The sequence below is a fragment of the Amblyomma mixtum genome, chromosome 2 (genome assembly GCF_055824585.1).
Source record: "Amblyomma mixtum isolate Tamu chromosome 2, ASM5582458v1, whole genome shotgun sequence".
Classification (NCBI taxonomy): Eukaryota; Metazoa; Arthropoda; class Arachnida; order Ixodida; family Ixodidae; genus Amblyomma; species Amblyomma mixtum.
The window spans coordinates 279,299,253-279,317,519 of NC_143013.1; the positions used below are offsets into that span (position 1 = coordinate 279,299,253).

Here is an 18,267-nt window from a genome sequence, read left to right on the forward strand (position 1 = left end):
CAAACTTGAAGTTATATTTTACAGCTCACCTTCCAGTTCGTAATCGGGATGAAAGCAGGGTCACAGAACGAAAGCACTCAGTTGCACTGTGACCATATAGACAAGTGCTCTAACATTTATGCTGCAACAGAGGTCAGGTTTTACAAAGGAGGCTTCTGTCTTCAGAACAACAGAGCTGTTCTCAAGGGTCCTGATATCAGTTATGTTTTCTCGCAGCTATCATTTCGCCCGTCGTGGACAACGATAAGGCAGAACCTGTAGGAGGCTTGGTGACTATGGGTCAAGAGGGGATTAGTAGTAAACATACAATCAGTTTGAAGAACTTTATTCTTTGCCAGCCGAGCAGGGTTGGCATGCTGGCTGAACTTTCGCATATCGTTTAGGGCGTTGGAGACGAGGCATTGCTTTGGCTCTTTAGCTATACGTTGCTCTACATATTCGGTTCCTTGCGGTTCTTTGAACGTCAATGGCACGTTTCTGTACAGCAAGACTACCTTGTCTCAGTGGAAGTGAAAACAGTGTGTCGTTTTGCGTCACACGACCGAAATTCTGGCACTGCAGAACGCAACTAACACCTGCGGAAGTTAGGGCACGGCTTTTGAGATATTGACTGTAAACAGTCTAGCTGGTCTCGTTGGCAAAACTGAGAGTTATTGTTTGTAGGATATCCATAAACGCTGCTGTTAAATTGCAGGAGCTTTTCGAATTTCACTCCAAGGAGAAACTATGGTGCGCTGCCTAGAAACCAATGCATCTTTATTGAATAAAACATTCGTGAACGTTTCTGTTAAATCGGTGTTTCGGGAAATACACAACCCACAGCTAGACAGCAGAGGCGTTGGCTGTAAATTTCATCATATGGAAATGAAAAAACCGGTTACGGATTCATATTTGTGGCTTCTGCACATATCGCCCAATAAGCAGCGTCAAATGTACGAAGGTATAGATCGGCTACTGAAAAAGATATGCGCTTGGGAACGTCGCTGGTTCTGGGCGCATGGCCCTCCGACGCAGTGGTAGGCAAGGCATGTGTACAGAGGCTGCACCGTACGCTCCTTTGTCCGTCGACGCTCGGTATCAAGCCGAAGCAACCTCGCAAGCTGCGGTGTTTTGCCGGCGATTAGCCAGAAACAAACGCGCCGGAGGCGACGGTGCGGGGTCACGGTCAGTTTGTCTCCGTGCACCCAAGGCGACTGACTGGAGAGGCAGCTGATAGCACCACGTGACCTTGCAATTAACACGTTTTCGCACACGCCGACATTGAGCTTGCTCCAATTTCTGTGGAATGATGGAGGAAAGCTTGCTAAAGAAATAGATAAGCTAGGAAAGCAGACTCAACGTGGCGGTACGAGAAGAAAAAATCAAAGAAAAACAGACTACTCAGAGGCAGAGACCAAACCAGGCACCAGGCGAACTACTGACTGTGTTGTGTTGCTGTGGCCGAGATCAACATTTCGTCCCAATTTTCGCTTGGTGAACAATACTAAATAACCGTACTATCGTGCAGTACAATGATAGCACGTCGGTACAAAACGCAAGACACCTTTCATTTGCCCTCGCCATCTTTGGAAACTAAGAAACAAAGACAGAGCCCCGCGTCATATATGCCGTGGTAACAGCCAAGAATGAACGATATAAAATAAATTATTATAGAGCTTTGTTTCACAACATCAGATGCGGGGAGGTGTGAAAAGTAGCCTGGAATAATTTTCAACACCCTTAGGCCTGCCTCCGAAAGAAATGTGTGTATAATGTGTTTGCTTGGCACCCCTCTCGCATAATGTGAGCTGCAACACACGAGATGTGGTAAGAGCTCACTCTTGGAAAGTATACTGAATGTCTGTGCAACTTGACCGCCCTGTGTGAACGTGCACTCATTTACTATAAACCGCGTAAGGCTGCACTGGTTCACTCCGGACAGTTGGCACTCGCCAAGTGGCTGTGCGCATGGGCACTGAATGTCGCCATGCATACCGCTGGTGCAACATACGCCGCGACCAGAAATCTGGTCCTCTGACAATTGGCGTGATTTGAGCCGCAGATGAGCGTTTGGTGTATAGTGTATCGATGCACGAGTTTAGAAAGAAAATGAAAAAAAAACACCGAAGAAAACACGATCAGATTCAGACCTCCTCAGAAGCCTAAAAGTGGTAATGGAATGTTGGCATCAGGTCATCTGCGGCGTTCTCCCTGTTTCCTATTGCAGCAGTTGTTCCTCTGAAGATGCGTCTTCCGCGTTTTTCGGAGACGTCTATATTATCAAGAGCTCCACTTCGTGATATATATTAGTGGACGGCCCCTGGTTCTGCTTCTTTAGCTCTTCATGAAATTCGGCATTAACCCCAGCTCAATGTAGCCCCGTCAGTGGACTACAACTGCACTTTTGAGGCACTGAAAGTCGAGACAAAACCGCGCGTTTTTCATCAATTCTTACAGTGGGCCCAATGATATAAACCTATAGGTACTTACTTCATACATATATGGAAAGTCTTTTAAGTCCCGCAAGTTGCGGGCGATACGTCATTTGTTTCGTACTACCCAGAAATCACAAGCTTGGCGCTTTCGCTATAGCGGGGAGCCTGATATGAGAGAGGTCGCCTGCATTCCAACCATTCTCTAGCGATATGACGCAGAAGACGATCACGCAGACGACGCCTCTTATTTTCTGTCTTTCTCTGTTGTCCTTGAGCGCGTCTGTGCGTTATGCGTTATCTATAGAGAGTCGACACGGGGATTGTCGCCCTCCGGCTCCTTTAATGCGCGATCCAACTCGGGAGTGAGCGGACACTGCTTTCCGCACGAAGGTCTGCCGAAGGTAGGGCCGAGGCTGAGCTGTGACTGATCTCGGAATTTGGCGCTCACACGAAAATATCCGCTTCGCTGCGCCTTGCTTCGTGAGTGTTCCGTTCCTATTTCGAATCTCTCGCTTGTGCAAAGACATCCCAGACAGAGCATATACTAAGCATTTATTGCGAATGCTATCAGTCCGACGAAGACGTCTGCGGAAGCGGTTTATCAGTGCTGGCATCGTTAGCAGCGTTCTACGCACTAAATCTGGTCTGGAGCGAACGTGATGTTTTTCTCCTCCTATTTGTGCCGCTTGTCCACACGTTTGATGCCTTGACATTGTCTGCACTTTTTTTTTTTATGTGCACATAATCCTTGTTTTCCTAGCGGCACCAAGTTCTTATGCACTTGACTGATCGAAGTAGCAGAGCTTGTTTTATTCTCATTTTTTGTCTTCCGCCACTACTGTGTAAAATTGTGGGCAGCGGGCTTGCTCGCGCGCGTCGTGAGATCGCAGACAATGCCGCTCGGAAAACGCACAGTCAATTGTGTCTTCAGCACTACGCGCTGTGTGTCACGGGAGTTAATAATTTCCAAGTGGACATCTCCTGCTTGACTCACCAAGATTTAGGCGTGCGTCACTCCCGAAGACTGCTCAAAGAAAGTCATTCTGCCGCGGTTTCAGTTGACTCCGTATAACGTTTCGCATATCGTGGTTAGCACATATATTAAAGTTTCCCTGATCTCTGACTTGGTTGATCTGCAAAGTAGGATATTGCGTCCCACCGCGTATGCATTCCATTCACGTTCTTAGTTTCGCGCTTGCGCGTGTTCATAAACGGAGTTCGTAGTTTCTGCTCACTGATTCCGGACAGTGCAGCGGTGCAGCGTGCACGCATCTTAACGGGCAGCTTAATAATCAGCCGTAACTGCAGTAACCTGGTGGTCTACTGTTGTTGACTGTTTGAACCTACTTGTTATAACTCTTGAAGCTGAAACGCTGCCGTTTGTTCTTTGAAGAGGTACCTATATGCGGTGAAGAATGGGCATGCAGCCCCACGTCCATACCACGATCAGCATCGCCACTTCGGTTTTCGGAATTACGTTGCTAAGATACAATTAAAGTCGGACACAACTGAAGAACAAAGAGGCAGTTGCCCCTCAACAGAGACCCTCCTGTCATAGAATTAGCCAGTTTTCGTGATCCTGGCGTTAATCCGATTTAGCCGTGGTTGATGCCCTTTCATCTGCCACCACCTGCGGTGTTACGCTAGCAGGTCAAGGGGATTAACTACGACGTCATGAGAAAGGGTCGACGCCATTAGCTGCGGGGCCTCCTTTAATTTTCATTTGTCGCTTCGTTCTTTAGTTGTATCCGAGTATAGCTATCGTCTTGTTAAAGCTCGCTACTCTTTAGATCTTTCAAGTGAGAGAAGTGCTCGGCCGGCTTCAAACTTGGAAGTTTTGCCGAAAGAGGAATTGTGCACTTGGCGCGCATATATCAAATGGCGAGGTTCAATTTCATATTTGAGAAGTAATATCAATAGTTAATATGTAATTAAGCTTCCGAGCCATGCTGGGCCGCCCTTTTCATTAAACCTTTTTCCCGATAAAATTGAAATTGGCGCCACCTCACGTGCGCACCATACCGCAGAGGTCGATGACATAATTAGTCATTAGTCTCCACCCAAGTGCACCCATACGGCTACAAATGAAAGCTGTACAGCTTTCACAAAAATTTCATAGTTTACAAAAAATTCGTTTAGTGCGAGGATCGAACCCATTATAACCGCCTGTCCGGGGCACTTTCGCTATACCTAATAAGCTAACTGGATCGGCTGGCAGACGACCAGGCGAGTCCGCGTTAAATGGGGAGCCATACAAACTTCGTCAACTTGAAGTGGGAGAAGTATTAACCCAGCATTCTTTAGATTTTCTTTGTAGCCGAATGGCTATGTTTGGATGAACGCTAATTTCTAATTTCTCGCTTCAAATCCTCTCCACCTGGGGGTTAAACCTTATGGATATCAATGACGTGCACTAGGGGCACTACGTTTCCAATATTTAATTCCAAACCGTCTTTGCAAGGCAGGAAAGTAAGCCTCCCTCAGGGCAGGGCTTTATCCGCTTTCTGGAGCAATATAACAGCAAAAGCAACGGATCAGAACAACTGGATGACGTCACTGGGATTTGCCGGAAAACATGCATCACGATGACGCGCTTGCGTGTGCGACCCGAATACGTTCCGCGCCGTGAACGCCAATTGACGCTTGCGGTTCTTGCGTTTTCCTCGGTGCTACATTTTCCTCTCATAGTGCGCCGACAGAGAGAGGGGGAAGAGAGGCGGAGAGAAAAAGAAATAATAGTACTAAAAAGCAAACCAGCGCCGTCGCACAGCTGGAATTCTCTGCCGTCCTTGCGCCAAGGTCTCCATGCCTGAAACAAGGTTAGCCTTAATGTCCCCGCATGCGGCGCACGAGACCGTCGCTGTGTGTGTGTGTCAATTTTCAGTTTGCGACTACAACTACGGCGGCTATTCCGAGGGCAGGGCGTGTGGAACGAGATGCTCGTAGGAGCATTCCGGGCATTCCGTGGTGTCCCTCTAACGTCGCGTTTCTTTGGATTAGTCTGTTGCCAGTAGTCGAGCCGGGCTCTGGAGCCTGTGAATGCTGCGTGGTAAGAGACCGCACGCATCTGCATGCGACAACTCTGCTTTAATTTCTACAGCTTTCGACTAAGCCGGCCTTCATCAGGATGGCATACCCCCCCCCCCCCCCCCCTTTCTTACGTTTTTATTTTATAAGTCGGCTAACTGCGATGACTGCGGCCCTGATTCGCATTTACAACGTTAGCCTTTTTTTCCCCCTATTTAAGCCCTTTTTGATGGTCCTAGCCTACCGATACATCTTGCATACGTAAAGCAGCTTCTCGGACAAGGTTGACTCGACTCAGTATAGTGGTCAACCATTTCTCTTATTCGGTACTGGATGCTTGATCCCTCTAAGCATTTTTCGCGTGGCGCTAATTTATTGCCAGATCTTCGTAAAGCGGCTTTCAATCGTTTTCATTATTGCATTTGCTTCGCTTAGGGATTAAACATAGTAAGCTATAGTGAATTATGTTCGTTGATCCACCATCAAGCCGACAGTGGTGGCAATGCGCTGACCTGTTTACCCTAGCTTCTGCCTCTAAGGCAACTTGAATTCACTCTTTTAGTTCCCTCACATTTGTAACGAGATAGCTGTCACAAAGACCAGGCCTCAGATTAGTTCTAACTGGCCTGCAGTACACACTACCACGCCCGCAGAGCAACTTGGCGGCCGTGTTGAACCAAGCCAACTTTTTTTGCTTGCTTAGTGGAAGGCAACGCGCAAATTCCTTTGTGAGAGCCCTTGGCTTCTCCATGACTGCCATTTGTTATTGTTAGCATCGCAGGAATTTTGCCTTTGTTCGTTTTTTGGATGCGCCGAGGGAGGGTTGTCTACTGAATTAAAAAAAAAATCATTGAACATCTGGTTCAGGCACACGCATGGCACATTCATTCCATTCCTGCAGCCCATGTTCATGCGTTTGTTTAAACATTGGTTTCCGCCAAAGGATTATTTGTATAACGCTCGCGCATTCGTCCTTTTTGTCATTTCAGCTCCGTTCCCGACGGAGGCACCACATTTGAGGGCCATTCGAGCCTATCCGGCGGTGCAGCAGACCGGGGTGCCGGGTCAACAGCAGCAGAAGCTCCAGCCATGGGTCTGAGCCCCTTCCCAGAAGACGCCGCCGAAGGGCGACAGCTGTGGCGGCAGCCGTGAGGTCTTGGGGGCGGCTGGCTCGGAAGGACCCCGGCACACAAGGCGAAGGCTTCAGCACCGACGACAGTGCTTGGCCCCGTTCCGCTACCATCTGTGAGAATCCCCCGGCACAGCCTCACGCACAAAGGTTCTTCCTTCCTTCGCCGCTAACGGAAAGTACAACGCCATGCGCTTCTTCAAGCGACGCTCTCCGGAACCTCCCGAGCTGGTGCGCCTCTGGCGGCTGCCTCCGGAAGTGGGACCAGTTCATGGCGGGGAAGGAGGAGAGAAGGCGCCGCCCGTAGCGCCGCTTTTCCACCCGGCGGCGCTTTCGAGAAGCGCCAGTCCGGCGACGGCAACGACGCTCCTGCGGCTGCGGCGAGGGGACTGCTGCGGCGGTGCCGGTTCAGCCAAAGAGGCGATGGCGCTCAGTTCGGAAACGCGCGGTGCCGGCGGTCCCGTGGATGTTGTTTCTCCATCGTCGTCTTCGGTGTCGCGGTGCTGCTTCGTCGAGGCGACCGGCGCGGCGCGGACGGCTACACCACCTGGGTCGGCTAAGCTGAAGCGGGGTGAGTGTCTTTTTCTTTTCACCAAGATCGCGAGTGCGCGCTGCGCGTTCTTCTGGTGGTGCGTGCGGAATTTCTCGTGCGTTGCCATGCTTCTCGTTTCCCTAGTGGGACGTCCCGTGCGGGGAAAGCGCGCGCTCCTTTGACAGCAAGCGGCGCGGACGGCCCTCTCCTGTGCTTTGACCGCCGTTCGGACTGCATGGGTCTCCCCCCAGCCCCGCTTGTCGCTCCCAGCTCTTTGTTAACGGTGCTTTCAGAGAGTTTTGGCGCGCTGCGGTGAGGTCCTCGTTGTCATGCTCGAGGTGGGTTCGTAGAGGAAACGAGCTGCTTTTGATAAATTGATTTTGATAAATTTCTATCAATGAAGCATGATATGATGATTATACCAGTTTGTGCATTGGATAATAGTCAAGGTGATGTCATACGTGTCCAATTCACGTTCGTAGGACTCAACCGGTCAACGAGAAGGTGCGTAGACGTGTCGCTGTATCATGACCGCTCGAACACCAATGCCTTCACTGAAGCCATTTGAATCGGTGCAGGACAGTACCCTCTGGTTGTACCAAATGTACGTGAAAGTAGAAAATAGCAATTGCGAATCGAAAGTGCTGAGCATTCCGCTTCCACGCTTTATTAGCCCACAGTGTCGATGTTTACTCCCTGCACTCGAAGTAGTCGCTGAGTGGACACATCTAACATGCTCGCGTAGCGCTCAAATAGAACAGAGCAACCAATCCTTTGCGCACTCGACACCGTTATCGCTGCAGCCGTCGCTTCGAGGGCACTGCAAACCTTGCTCGAGGGTGGCGCTACGACGAGAGATGCTCTCCGAGCGAAGCCGGTGATTCAGAGGAAACGGAAACCGCTGTTCAAACACGGCATGATCCCACACTGGCGCGCCCGTCTTCCGTGTGCTGGCAGCCCACGCCGTGGTTCGAGGGAAGACGCGTCGGTGCTTATCATTCCCAACTTGAGTGTGTCCAAGAAACACCCTTTGTCGTGAATAAGGCGGAACCTGGCGTCAAGAAAGACAAGGGAGGCGAAGTCACTCGAGAATGCCTCGTGCTCTCCAAGAGTCTCGCCTTCCTCTTAAGAAGCAGCTCGGACTGTAGTTGACAATACAGTATATCTTCTCCCCCTCGCTATGCCCGGCACTATTGCTGCCTTATGACGCCAGCCAAGCAGACGTGTGGAGCCCTGGCGTCACTTTATCATTTGCCTACTGAGTGCTTTCCCTTACGACGGAATATCTTAAGTACAAATGTCTCAAGTGCTTACGCGCTGCTCAAGAGCTGTGCTTCTCGAGCTGTCGCGGAGAGCGCGCCGGTAGCGATGTTCACGTGTCGTCTAGTGCACAGTTCTTTTATGTACTTCGGCAGCAGTCTTTGCTCGTTGTTCAGTATCTACGACTTCAGTGAAATATATGTGCGTAAACCACGCAGGTTTAAGCACATCGTCAGTCGCGCTGTCCTGCTGATCAGCCTAAAACGCTAGCGGTTTGTCCCAACCCCGACCTGGCGCAAGGTAAGAATCACAGAGGCATGGTTATGTGAGTTGTGCTCTGAAAAGGGTTGCCAGAGGGGTTCGTTGCCGGAGGCACCGCGCTCACCGTTGGCGCCCGTTTCGTCGCCTCCCGTTCCTTCTTTTCATCCCCCTCACCCTTATTTTCCCCATTTGTTCCCCGCGGGGTCCACTGTGAAGCGATCGCGTCGGTTTCCAACTGTCCCCTAAAGTGGCCTGGAAAGCAACAACTGGCGGCAGCAAGAGGACAGCACAGCCGGCTGCGGCACTCTCTTCCGAAAGCCGGCGGGCAGGCGGGGACGACGTTTCGGCATCTGCGACATGTCTGGCTGTGGCCGCGGGGCGAACGTTTCCGACCTGCTTAACGACTGCCGCCTGGGCGCGCTGGGGGAGAGAGGGAGAGTTTAGTCGCCTGCCTCCGCCGCGGGGTGCGCTGCTCTTCTCTTCGTTGTCTTTTTACATGTTTTCCCCGCGCATGAGAGAGGAGAAACGGCGGAGGAGAGGTAGGCCCTGGGTGCATGCATTGCTTCCCTCACAGCCGCACGACTGAATGACTAATACCCCTCTGGCTGCGTTGGCGCGAGGCTGGAAGCATGATGGGCCGAGAGACTCTTCCGAAACATGGTTCCCTCTCTCTCTCTCCGCGTGACCAGCTGGTTGGGTCCGAAAGAGGGAGAGGACGCCCGGTGGCGCTTTGGGGTCCTCTTGGTGTTCTTTGCTTTCTTTCATCGCGCTCTCTTTCTATCGTAACCGCCATGCGATATGCGGGAGAGCGGGTATGCATGCAAACTCTCTCGCTCCCTGTCCCCTGGCACGCAGTCCAGTTTAGAAGATGAGGAAAGCGAATTCTTCTTTCTTTGGAATGAACGGCGCTTGTAGTGCAGCTGATGCGCTGCACCCTACGGCGGGACTGCTGTTTCGTTTCTCGCTCGGATTGGTGTGGCAGCGCTGCAATTAACGCTGGTTAACCGGCGGAGTGTTGTCCTGTTTTTTTTTTCTTTCATTTCATGCCGCGGTTGACATGTCGCCCTAATGCCCGCGGCAGGCGATTGCTGGGTCTTTCTGTTAGTACTGACCACAGTCCGAATGGTTAAATAGGTGGGAGTGGTCCTTCGCGCTAATTGATTCTGCGGTTGTGGAACGAGTCTTCGCGCGAGATTGCGGTTTCTTCTAATCGGGGCTTCGGTAAAAGCAGTGAGCGCCTGGAGAGAGAGTTTGGGTAGGATTTTGTTTTTTGTTAGGCACAGCCTGTAAGGGAATTTCACGTTGTAATGCGATTAGCTGGTGGTGCGTGCGGACGATGGCTGTCCTGGTTATGTGCGTGTCGTGAGTGTTAGAACTTTGGTGCTGTCGATTTGGTGCAAATCCTCAACATTGCGAATTATGTCATAGAAGTGATGAACCTTGCCGAAGGCGTAACGTACCACCAGCTAGATTTCACGCCCTTCCAAAACCGAAATTTCGCCACGTTACGAAACTGTGCGATGAGTTTTTGCACGGCACTCCATTCCACCAGGACTACAGCATAAGCGAATTAACCATGGCAAACAACACTAATGGCTGGCGTTTTATCGAGTGGAATGGTTTTGGATGCTCAACGTAGGTTGTGGTCAGGGTCGTATGGGGTACCCTCTTGGCATCTTTGGTGTTTTGCAGCTTACCGGTCATTAAGCTTTTTTAAAAGATTTTATGACTCTTTAACGATTAGTCAGTGATACGGAGAGATATTCGTTCCAGACATTCGCTATCGAAGAGCCCAATCTAACCGCAGAGCAACTCTGTGCAGTAAAGCCCGCTTCTTGGTAATCCGGCGAAGCAAAGGGGTGGAAAAAAACGAAAGTATTTCCAACTACTTTTGAATACAAGTTGCCAAAAGATACGCTGCATGGTACGGCGATTTGATCTGAATTCGTAGAAGGCTGGACGTTCTCGATACCCTGTCTTCTGTATACGACGGGAATTCCCCTACCGTTGCGCCTGATTTCAGATTTCCGCGCAGAATGCGCATTGGCAGCTGCGTGTGTAACCAACCGTGTCCTCTCGCTTCTACATTCCTTTCCCTTTTTTCTTTTCTTCTTCTCTCATTCCTGTTCTTCGATCTAACCAGAATCTAGCAAGCGGCTGCAGTTCCAGCGTGTCTTTGTATCAGGTAGTACCACCGTGGACGCACTCGGGTGTTGGAGAATTGAATCGCACCCTCTTTTTACGAGAGCCAAATTCCTGTCGGCCTTTAGTGCAAACCTCCGCGTTCCCTCTGCGGACGCCAAGAAAACAGGACGCCCTTATCGTAACGTGTTTCGCGCGCCCGACGGCACTGACTCAGAGGACTGAGACGCGCGCTCACACACACCTTTGCAACCGGCGGAAGCTTGGGCCACGGTGGCTTGGGCTGCTTTCATTCTGCTTTGCGTAAGCGGATAAGACTAAGGAACAAGAATGAGAGAAAGAGTAGGGAAGGTAAGAAAAAGAAAACTAGAGCCAGCGTTTGAAAGAAAGAATAAAGTGCAAAAGGAAAAACAACAAAAGGGAGCCGACACAAATTGCCGCACTTTACGCAGCCTGTCAAATGATGGCACCTTGAGCGTCGCGCCGACTCCACGCCTTTCGTGTCGTTTCTGGTACTTAGGTTTTTGCTCTTCTTTGTGATTCGTTTGTCATTTGCTCCTTCGTCGCCTTTGAATTCGGTGACCTCCTGCACGCTGTAGAATAGAAGACGTCTTTCCCCAGAGCCCCGGTGGTGTGCGCGGTTGTGTGCGGTCCGTTTTCCAGTTTAGCTGCCGTTGGAGTTGATGTGTTGAGTCGTTGCGCAAGCCGGTTCTATGACGGAAGGTCTTTTGGAAGGCGGAGGGGGGGGGGGGGGGGGGGGGTTATAGCGGGGAAGTGACCTGCCATATACACCAGGGACCAGGCACTTCTCAGCGGAACGCCATATGCGTCGGAGTTGGGGGGCGCCTCGGGGGTCGGTTGAGGTGACCTCGAGTTAGTGCTTTCTGTGCCGTGACGGTGCAATTTGCTCCGCTGGTGTCACTTGGAAGGTTATTATTTTTCTCCTTTAGCTTTTTAGAATGTTTTCGGAACCTAGAGGAGGAGGAGAGAGAAATGGAAGTAAAGCGTTGTTGCCTGTCAGTCATTTCGCGACTGCGCTCTTTTAAACGCATTTACGGAACCGCGTTTTTCTGTGTGGCCTGGTAACCCTCTCTCTCTTTTTGTTTTGTTTGTTCGTTTTCCGTTCTCTGCTGACCCGGTTGAGACCTTTCGACGCTGAATGGTCGTTTACGAAGTTAAAAAGTAGGCCGACCAGTTTATACCTGCGAGAACTGACAGAGCGTACGTTCTTGCAGTCGTCGGTCGGGTAGTTGTCGGTTTGAGCTGGAAAGAAAGTCTTTAGCGCCGGCTTCGCACCTCATTCTCGCCTCTCTCCCTGTCCTTTCCCCGGTCAGACACTCCGCACGCAACCCGCAGAGCCTTCGGCACGGCCCGTTCATTGTTGGCGCGCTTTTCACAACCTGCCCCGGTTTTATTACCCTTTTCCAAATATTTTCTCTCGCATCCGGGGACTACGTAATCGTCGCGTTGTTTGCTTTCGCCGCTCGGCAAGCGGTTCCCCTCGGCCTGCGCCGCCTCCGCGGCTGTTTGCACGAGCACGGTGATACACTTGCACGTGCCGGACGTGTAACATTGTCACGTCAGCGGCTTTCGCGCTGGGTGGCGCGGTTCGCCGTCGATTATTTCCTTTTTATCTTCTCTTCCCATACGCGGTTAGGCCGCTCATTTTGCAACCTCGAACTTCGCGTGAGTAATACGAACACTTCCGCCGGTATAAAGAAGTTGAGTTTGCGAAAGGAAGTAAATGACTGTTTATATCAGCGGTCGCTGTGGACAGAGCTGTTTGATCATACTTGTTTCGAAACTTTACATGAGGATGTATGTGTCAAAATCAGACACCGTGGCTGGAAAATGGCAGTGAAAAGGAAACGAGGACGACATCCAAGAAACTTAGACCACAGGACAAATGGACAAGTCCTCTTTTCCTTTGAGCTGCCATTTTCCTTGATGATTGACCGACTAGCTCCGATGAAGATATTAACCATTACTGTTTTAACGGCGGTAGTTAGCTGACATCTACGCCCCTTGCGGCATTCAACCGGGCTGCTCTGCGATACTTGGACCAGGGTGATGGCGGAGAAACAAACTTTCATGACACCACTGATAGATGATTGTCGAGCTCTTCTCTAGGCTTCGCGTCATTACAGCCGCATGTTATACCCAGAGTTTGATTATGAGTTCCGTTAATGACGGTACTATATAGGGGATAAAATATATGGGGGATAAAAAGAAGGTATCAAGGTAGGTACAGTATACATAATAAAATGCTACATGACTGAATATAGGTTGTACGCGACTTTGTAAGAGATTTAGGTAAATAGCAGGCAAGTAAAACATCTGACATGTATTGAAACGCATCAGTCTGTGGCTATGAATAAACGCACGCAGAGAAAGGCAGCGAAAATTTTCAACTTTTGACTCGTGTAGAAGAAATCACAGTCCGTTGGGCTAGGGACAACATAATATGCTGCAGTGCTAGTTCTTAGTATAAAGACTCCAAGAAAAGCTCACTGTGTGACTCGACATGACGCAATGACGCTGCTGCAGTGCGAATGTCGCCGACGTTGTCGTTTTCGCTTGCGCGGCTGACCGGGCGTCGTCTGCTTGTCGTCTGCTGCCGCGTTACCCGCGTCATCTTCGCAACTAATTTCTTTGATATCTTATTTTTAATACCTATGGCTGGTTATAATTTAGTTCATAAGCATGTTTTTATTATTGATAGTGGTCGAAAATTTTCACTTTTATTAGGCTTAACTGCAGCCGCGTTACCGCCGATACCAGGATCGCTGCAATCGTTTCGACACTCGGCGCGGACGCGCAACTTGCAACATGCCACAGCCCTGACTTAAGTCTATACTGACGGGCTGTGAAAGTGAAAGCATTAGTGCGTCATCGTGAGCATTCGACCTTGACGCAGGTTGCCAACTTAGAAACGAAACGAAGACGCGACTCTGGACGCTAAATCCACTGAGGTCCGAATGAAGCACTCGGACACGTGGTTCGAATACCCGTCGCGAGCTAGCCCCCAACCTGACTAAGAGACGTACACCTTTAGAAGTGCTTTGTATATGCCCTAATTTTCTGTTGGCATTGGCTGCTTACGCACAGGAATTTGTGTACACATGACCACGAATGAACAGGTGATGACATTCGCATAGGCATTTTTCATAACTGTATTTTCTCAGCGGTAGCTGTTCCTAGCTAGTTCCGCAAATATGTGACGTCGGCGGCGCCGTCCGCATAGCCCACCGCCGGGTACCTACCGGCAAAGGCAGCGGTAAAAATGCGTCTCCCAATTACTGTCCCAGCACCACCCGAGGCGGCTCGAAGCCACTAGGTCAGCGCATCGGTGGCCTATAGTGGCTATAGCATGCATTTTAATGTATCAGGTATAATATGTCTCCGTTTCGAGGCGATCACAAGCCAGCTAACGCTGGGTGATTCATGTTTAAAAAAAAAATGCAACCACCCTGAGAATTTTTCTTTAACCATAATTTACTTCACACATCTCGTCCGAGGGGGGATGCTGCCCTTCATCTTTCTGCTCCATCGAAGACCCCGCCACAGACAACCCGTTCCTGCTCGGCCAGGTTTTCGCACTTGTAGAGACAGCTGGGGTGTGGCTGCAGTGATATTTTACGGGCACCGCGAAGAGAGGCTACGCCCATCGTTCCTGCCTAGGATTGTCTCATTTCTGGAAAGATCTCCATCGGCTGTGCTGAATATATGGCACGCTTGTTAGCCGGTGGGTGCGTCGTACTTCGGCTTCACCTCCTCCCAGTTTTGTTTTTTTTTTTTTGCTGGTGCTGCTGCTCTCCATTCCTGAAAACTTGGGTAGTTTGTGAGGTCATAGCCGAGGTCGCGTGGGTCAGTGCGTATCGACTTAGGCCTTTGTCCGTTCTTCTAAATCTGATGTTTATCGTTTTATTCTTTCGCTGTGTGAAGCATATAAAAACAAGACTTTTGGAAATCAACATGGGGACATGACATTTGGAGCTGGAATTGCTAACTGGGATCTGCATCGCTCTCTCCAGTTCACCCACTCGTTTGACCTTAACTCACCTCACTCGCCCAGCCACCTGACTCGCTCTCACATCCATCCACTCAGACTTAGCTCTCACACCCCATTTCACTCGCTCATTCGCCCTGTCAAAGTGTTGGTCGTATCTTCATCTCGAGAAAAGAGTCTTGAGTAAGCTGTTGCATTATGCGGCGTGGGAGTAGATGCCGCGCCGCAGTTGCATTCTACGGCTCCTCGCGCGTTTCTTCTGGGGGCTACGCCTCTATTACAGCGCAGGTATATACTTCACATGTGTCAGAAACTGAACGGACTGACGGACGGTCGGCGGGCTGTTTTCGACTTGCAGCGAAACACCAAAGGAAGCCGCGCGAAACCACGCGTGGGTGCATGGCCAGCACGGGGCGCCCACGCGCTGCAGGTCCTCCTCCTGGGGGCATCGCTGATAAAGACGTTTGTACACTACGGCTACGGCCGCGAGTCTGCCGTTTGATCCCGGCGCCCGGGTGACGCTTCCTGTGGGCTACGAGGTGTGTTAAAATGCGAGGCGGTGTCTACCGCGCGCAGCTGCGATGCCAACGAAGGCGAGGCACAGGTATAAAGACCAGCGTTGCTATCCTCTGGTGTTTTCTGCATCCTTGTTTAAGTTCTTGTTGGGTGCGCTTCTGAGTGTGTGGTTCATTCAGATGTTCCAAGGGCAGCCGCACCTTCTCTGACCCGGTGTGTTCGTGCCTTGAGTAACGCCTTGACGTCTGTGTTTGAAGCGGGGGAATGGAAATGGACCAGTTGATAAGATTGCTCCGCCATGGATGCATGAGCCGGCCACAGCGGTTGGTGCACCGCATCATTTCCCGTCGCTCTTGTTTTTTTTTTGTTTATTTTGCTCCGACTTTCACACTTTCAAGGCTTGCGGAAGCGTTACTAGAGAAATGGTGTGTTGGGACTGAATAATAACTGTGGTGCAGCTGATATTACGCTAGCTTAACTGTGACTGCAGGGGTTTCTGCAGCTTTCAGGCGGGCGGGTACGGTGAGTTTCGGCACCGGTGTCCTGGGCACTACTCGCTTGTAGCCACTTCTACCCTCCATAGACCGTGCCTGGCATTACTACTTTCGCCTATTTCCTTCTTTCCCTCGTCTCACCCTTGGCCTCTCCCCTTGCGGTGGCACGTGCATGTGGCCGCCAGGAGTGAGGCCGTTACCGCTGCCTCGCAGTCTGGGCAGCGTTCTTTGCCTGCAGTCCTGGGCAGGCACCGCTCCCTCGTTCTATCACGTCCATTATTCCTTCCTTATCGCTTTTATCGGCTCTTATTCGATTAATGCATCGACGGGAACCCCAACGAAAGCCGAAGGGAGGAATCAACCCCAACTTTCATTCCTCTCTTAGCCAAGCAGAAGAGAGTGAGTACGCAAAAAAAAAAAAAAAGTCTGAAACGAGGCGCCATCTTTCCGCGACCGCCTTTCACTCGTGGAGTATGTTCGCCTTGTGAACTTGCCGCGCGTGGCCTGCTTTGAAAGGCGAAGCCGGAGAGCACTCGCGGTCGGCGAAGAGGAGGGTCTTCTCGACCATCGGCAACTCGCGCACGATTCTCTTCGAGCTGTCGTCGTCCAGCAGCCGATATCGTAGGCCCTCTGACCGAACAGAAGAAAGCTAAGGGAGGCGCATTTGATGGTGCGCCGCAAGATCTCGGGGCCTGTATTTACTCGGCAAGCTGGTGAAGTGAAAAGACGGGGCCGACGAAGAATATCTCTTCCCAGCATCTCGCGCTCGGACGCCGGCGGCGCCAGGTACTTTCATTTGTCTATAGGCGGATCGAATGCCGCGTGCGTTTGAGGGCGGCGCGAGGAGTTCCTAAAAGGAGCGGCCGCTCGGAGCGAATTCCTGTTTCGGAAGAAGCGCAGGAGAGGTGTACGGAACAGAGGCAGGTAGACGTCACGCTTTTGTTCCACGAGGCGTCCGCTGCGAGGTGAGGAACTCCCACACTTGGCGTCAGCAGGATGACAAGACAAAAGAAAACGTCAAAGTGCCGAGGTGCCGGCAGATAGGAAAGGGATCTCTCAGCGAAAGAGAGAGATTTGTGCAATGGAGAAGAACCATTGCAACGCAGGGTTGAAGAGGCGACATTCAACAAAAAAAAAGAAGAAAACATCAACCGCTGGTGTCGTAACCTGTCACGCTTTGGAGCAACGTGTTATTTTGTTTTCTTGTCCCGTTTTATTGATTTTTTTTTTGTTTTGCACTAGCAACATCAAAATGACAATAGCGCTACTGGAGAAAGCTCCCAAGAGCATTGGGGGAGCAGTGAAGATTATACAGAAATGCGGCCAACTTTTTGCTTGCAATTCGGGCTTCCTTGGCTGCCGCTTCTCTTCACAACTCCTGGGGGAAAGGGTCGCACGTTGCCTGTAAAGAAACGGCAGCAGCAAGAGCCGGCACCGGGGCGTTGTTCCGTCTCCCTCGGCTGGCCAAGTTTTTTTGTTTTTTTTCCCGCCCGATGCCCTCTGTACCGGCGCGTCCTTGGACAAGGTCGAAAGGCTGGGAGCCGGTCCTCCGGTTCCCCCCGTGCACCCCTCGGCGGCGGCGGCGCGACGGCCGTTCCTCCCCCGCCGCGCGTCGATCATGCGCGACCGCCGAGAGGATGTGGCGGGGGAGGGGGTGCCAGCGACGGCGTTTTGGTCTTCGCCCCGCAAGGCGGAGTGGAGTCCTCCTTGTTTTCTGCTTTTCACACACTTATTTCTCGCGGTTACGGTGTGTGGCGGGGCTTGCCTGGTGGTGGTGTCCCCGGTGGAGGATCGCGTCAGGCGCAGCCGTGCTTCGTGCCTCCCTCGCTGACGGATGGCGAGAGAGATGTCTGCGCTCGGTCTTCACTAATTCGGTTCAGCGTTGCGCCAGCTGAGGTCGGCCGAGCTCGACGCACCTGCACCGGCGTCCGATGAGGCGGTGTATTGCCGGTGGAACTGCCTGCGGACAGTGATTTCGGCCCTGTTCACTCAGGTATGTGGGACCTCAAATAGCGAGAAGTGACGGTGCCCAACCTCTGAAACAACGGCGGAAGTAGAAAGCCACGAATTAAGGTTCTGTGGAGCGGTGGCTCAACATGACGTCAGTCATTGCAATTGTCCCATTTGCCTTTTTTTCTTCTCCACTACGTTGCACGGAACTAGCGGGCTTGACGGTTTGACTGTTTTCCCTTCGCTTGCTTGCGCGTGCGAAGTGTTCTTCACACACGCGTTCGTCCGTCTACGCGCCTGCCTGCCTGCCTGCCTGCCTGCCGGTTGGTCGGCTCGCAGAAGCTGTTTACTTACACACGGAAGAGAATCGTGAAATGCGGACGCCTGCTGGCAGATCTTTAGTATTTCCTAGCCGTCCGTCCCCTCGCTTGCTTGGCCGCAGACCACGGCACCGCTGTGCAGAGCCGAGTGATGACAGCACCTGTCCAAGTGTTTGCCTTGCGCTTATGACTCGAGGAACTCTCGCTGTAGAG

General features: G+C 51.3%; 1 protein-coding gene across 4 annotated transcripts in view; it reads left to right on the forward strand.

The window, feature by feature from the left end:
• Window positions 1-18,267, forward strand: part of LOC149364120 (uncharacterized) — a 146,964-nt gene that overhangs the window by 94,882 nt on the left and 33,815 nt on the right. For 3 of the 4 annotated variants that reach the window (XM_089574113.1, XM_089574116.1, XM_089574115.1), the window contains one exon: window positions 6,431-7,141. In XM_089574113.1, coding sequence (XP_089430239.1) covers window positions 6,760-7,141 — 382 coding nt within the window. In that variant the 5' untranslated portion in view covers window positions 6,431-6,759. Of the gene's footprint in view, window positions 1-2,755; window positions 2,895-6,430; window positions 7,142-18,267 lie in introns of those variants that run through there. The other variant, XM_089574114.1, reaches the window with a different exon arrangement.